The 4187-nt window shown below is 37.1% G+C and overlaps 1 protein-coding gene across 1 annotated transcript; it reads left to right on the top strand.

Moving 5' to 3' along the window:
- Window positions 1-3108: 3108 nt before the first annotated feature.
- On the top strand, window positions 3109-3969 carry LOC124456135 (uncharacterized mitochondrial protein AtMg00810-like). The gene has a single exon (XM_047006668.1). The coding sequence runs from the start codon at window positions 3109-3111 to the stop codon at window positions 3967-3969; it is 861 nt and encodes a 286-aa protein (XP_046862624.1).
- Window positions 3970-4187: the final 218 nt, after the last annotated feature.

The raw sequence follows: 4187 nt of genomic DNA, 5'->3' as shown, positions 1-4187 counted from the left end.
GTTTATGAGCATGACTCAACAAAAGGCTTTGTTTTGATATGTGAATTATAAGAAAAAAACTTGTTGTTAAGTTAAACATTGTAAATTGATATTTCCTTATAGACACGTGAACATTCCTATGTTACTTTTTTACTGCATGCTATTATATATTGAGTCGAGTCAGTCGGGTCGAGCACATGTAACAGAATGGTGAACTTATATCAAACTAGAATTATATTACCTAAATAGTCTAATTTATTCGCTACCACCATCATGACTTCAACAGGTTATGGGCCCAGCAACAGCCGCCTAATTTTCGATGGTGACGAGAGAAAGTATGAGTTATGGGAAATAAAATTCCTTGGGTATTTAAGACTCAAGAAGCTGAGTAAAACAATCCTGTCATCATTGCCTGCCGACGCTGGACCAACACAAAGAGAAGAAGACGCTGTGAAAAATGCCGATGCCTATGCTGAACTGATACAACTATTAGACGATAGAAGTTTATCTCTCATCATTCGTGACGCCGCTAACGATGGAAGGAAAGCTTTGGCCATCTTACGCGAGCACTATCTTTCGAAAGGCAAACCACGTGTGATAACGTTATATACAGAATTAACCTCGCTAAAGAAGTCAAGTGATGAAACAGTTACGGATTATATGCTGCGAGCAGAAACGGCATCAACGTCTCTCAAATCTGCTGGTGAAACGATAAGCGATAGCTTGCTGATTGCCATGATTATCAAAGGATTGCCTTCTGAAAATATAAAACGTTCTCGACGGTTGTGACACAGAAAGACAAGGAACAAACGTTTAGCGAATTCAAAGTCGCGCTGAGAGGTTTCGAAGAAACACTGAAGCTCTCAGATGAAAATAACCAAAAGGAGGACAGTGTGATGGAAGTTCTCGGTAAACCCACGAGCAACAGACACGGCAAAGGAAAATCGTTTGTTACGGATGCGGAAAACCAGGACATAAAATATCAGAATGTCAGTCAAATAATCGTTGGTGTGATTTGTGCAAGAACAGCTCCCACAACACAGAAAAATGTCGCAAGAACAAGAAGAAAACGAGGAATAAGAACGATGCTACTAAATCAGTAAGAGATAATTATGTTAGTAACAATGACATCCATGAAGGTCATTCATATGCATTCAATGTCAACGTGGATATAACGAGCGCTGACTATGTTAACCATGTACTTGTAGACTGTGGGGCAACTACACACATAGTTCATGACATGAGCAAATTTATTAGGTTCGACACAAATTTCATTCCTGAAAGGCATTTCATTGAGTTAGCAGATGGAAAAAGGTCAAATAAGGTTGCACAAAGAAGGGGCGATGCGGAGATTGAAATTAGTGATAATGATGGTGTAATGCATAAGGCTCTTCTTAAGGATGCTTTGTATGTCCCATCCTATAAACAAGACATCTCTCTGTACATGCTGCAGTTAGTAAAGGTGCCACTGTTACTTTCTCCAGATTGTGCTAAATTAGTTAGCCCAAATGGGAAAGAATTTCCAATTGAGAGAAAAGGAAAGTTATATTATTTGAATAGTGTAATCTCATCTAGCATGGCTAAGCAAAATGGCAAAACAAAATCTTTAAAGGAATGGCATGACATCTTAGGGCACTGCAACCTAAATGATATTATTGCTTTAGAAAATGTGGTTGATGGCATGAAAATAGACAAGAAGGAAGAATTTGACTGTGAAACTTGTGTAGAAGGAAAAATGACTCAGAGCAGAAGTAGAAAACCGGATAGGCGTGCAAATGCAATTCTAGAACTAGTCCATTGTGATTTAGCAGGTCCAATAGATCCTGTAGCCAGAAATGATTATCGATATGCACTAGCTTTTGTAGATGATTATTCGGGACTAACTATGATATATTTTCTAGTGAATAAGTCTGACACTATTAAGGCAACTGAAAAATTTTAGCTGATATTACTCCATATGGCAAGGTAAAACGCATTAGGAGCGACAACGGAACAGAATTCACTTCACAAGAATTTCAGAATCTTTTGGTCAAACATAGTATTAAACATGAAAAATCAGCCCCCTATTCACCCCATCAAAATGGGACTGTAGAACGAAATTGGAGGTCACTGTTTGACATGGCCAGATGCATGCTTTTACAATCCAAATTACAAACTTGTTTTTGGTTATGCTTAGCACATAAGGAACCGTTCATTTCAATAGGATTAAGAAAACTCCGTTTGAAGCCTTTACTAGACACAAGCCAAATATTCAAAACATGCATATTTTTGGCACTATTTGCTATGCATACAAACAAGAAAAGAAAAAGTTAGATGCAAAAAGGAACAAGGTGTATTTGTAGGCTATGATAAGGGAAGTCCAGCCTATCTCATTTATTTTCCAAGCACTCAAGCTATTAAGCGTAGCCGAAATGTAAGATTTTCCGACAAATTTAATGTTGAAAGTGATGTACCAAAGACTGAAGTAATGATTGATGAACCAGTACTTGTGAGTATGCCTGCAAGCACAACTGAATACAATATAGTTAATGAAAATCCTCCAGTTGAAGTAAACGAAAATGAGCTAAACACATCCACTGAACAACCACACGTAAATAGATATCCAAGACGTGAGCATACAAAACCTAGATATTTAGAGCAATATGTTGATGGAAGTGAGATTGAGGAAAACAATGTAAATTTCACTATTGACTACTGCTATAGAGCTGTAGATGCTCCTAAGTCTTATGAAGAAGCAATGGCTTCTAATGACTCTAAGAAATGGCAACAGGCCATGGAAGAGGAAATCAAAGCTTTAAAAGAAAATGAGACATTTGAACCAGCAATTTTGCCAGAGAATAAGAATTCTGTGGGGGGAAAATGGGTGTATGCCATAAAAACTGCTCCAAATGGGGAAGAAAGATTTAAAGCTCGTTACGTAGCAAAGAGGTATTCCCAAATCCCACATGTTGATTATCATGAAACTTTCTCACCAACGGCCAGAATGACATCAGTAAGGATATTAATGCAATTAGCTGTACAATATAATCTAACTGTACACCAAATGGACGTTACAACTGCATTCCTTAATGCCCCCATAGATTGTGATATTTATGTTGAACAACCTGACGGTTTTGTTAAAGGGAAATAATGGAGAAAATCTTGTGCTTAAACTTAAGAAATCTCTATGGATTAAAACAGAGTGGTCGTAATTGGAACAATTTACTGGACTCTTACCTAAAAAGTGAAGGTTTTAGTCGATCTGAGTCTGATAATTGTGTATATGTCAAGGTAACTGATACTTCAGTGACAATTCTAATCATTTGGGTAGATGACATAATAATAGCATCAAGTAGTGCAGAGTGCTTAGCAGAGGTAAAGCAGAAACTTAGTAGTCGTTTTAAAATGAAAGACCTGGGCGTCCTCTCTTGGTTTCTAGGTATAGAATTTACCTGTGAGAAAAATGAGATAATAATGAGTCAATCAAAGTATATCGAGAAGATTCTAGCTAAGTTTAACATGCAAAATTGTAAACCTAGATCTTCACCATGTGAGATGAGTTCTAATAAAATGAAATCTGAAGAATCACCACTAGTAAATAACAAGCTCTACAGAGAAATAGTAGGAAGTTTAGTGTATGTAATGACATCAACTAGACCTGATTTATGCTATAGTGTGACTAAGCTGTCTCAGCATCTGTCTGCTCCTACAGCATCTGACATGAACACTGCAAAGCATGTTTTACGTTACTTAAAAGGTACGTCAGAAAAAGGGCTTGTCTTCAGAAAATCTCAACAGCCTCTGTCTCTAATGGGTTATTGTGATGCTGATTGGGGTTCCTCAGAGGATAGACGAAGTATAACGGGATATGGTTTCCAACTAAATAAAACTGGTCCCTTGATTTCATGGAAAAGTAGAAAACAGCCTACTGTTGCTTTATCCACATGTGAGGCAGAATACATGTCATTAAGTTCTGCTATTCAAGAGGCGAATTTCTCTTGCAACTTTTAAAAGACTTTCCAATAGAATCCTCAAATCCTGTTAGTTTGTTTTGTGACAATCAAGGTGCGATAGCTCTAGCCAAAAACCCTGTGCAACATCAACGGTCCAAACATATTGATATTCGCTATCATTTTATTAGGCAAGAAATACAAAAGGGTCTAATAAATGTAAAATATGTTATGTCAAGTGATAATATATCAGATATGTTCACTAAACCAATATCTGCA

Source organism: Xenia sp. Carnegie-2017, unplaced genomic scaffold (assembly GCF_021976095.1).
Source record: "Xenia sp. Carnegie-2017 unplaced genomic scaffold, XeniaSp_v1 HiC_scaffold_42, whole genome shotgun sequence".
NCBI lineage: Eukaryota > Metazoa > Cnidaria > Anthozoa > Malacalcyonacea > Xeniidae > Xenia > Xenia sp. Carnegie-2017.
Note: the sequence above shows the minus strand (reverse complement) of the source record. Positions and strands in the feature narration are given on the sequence as shown.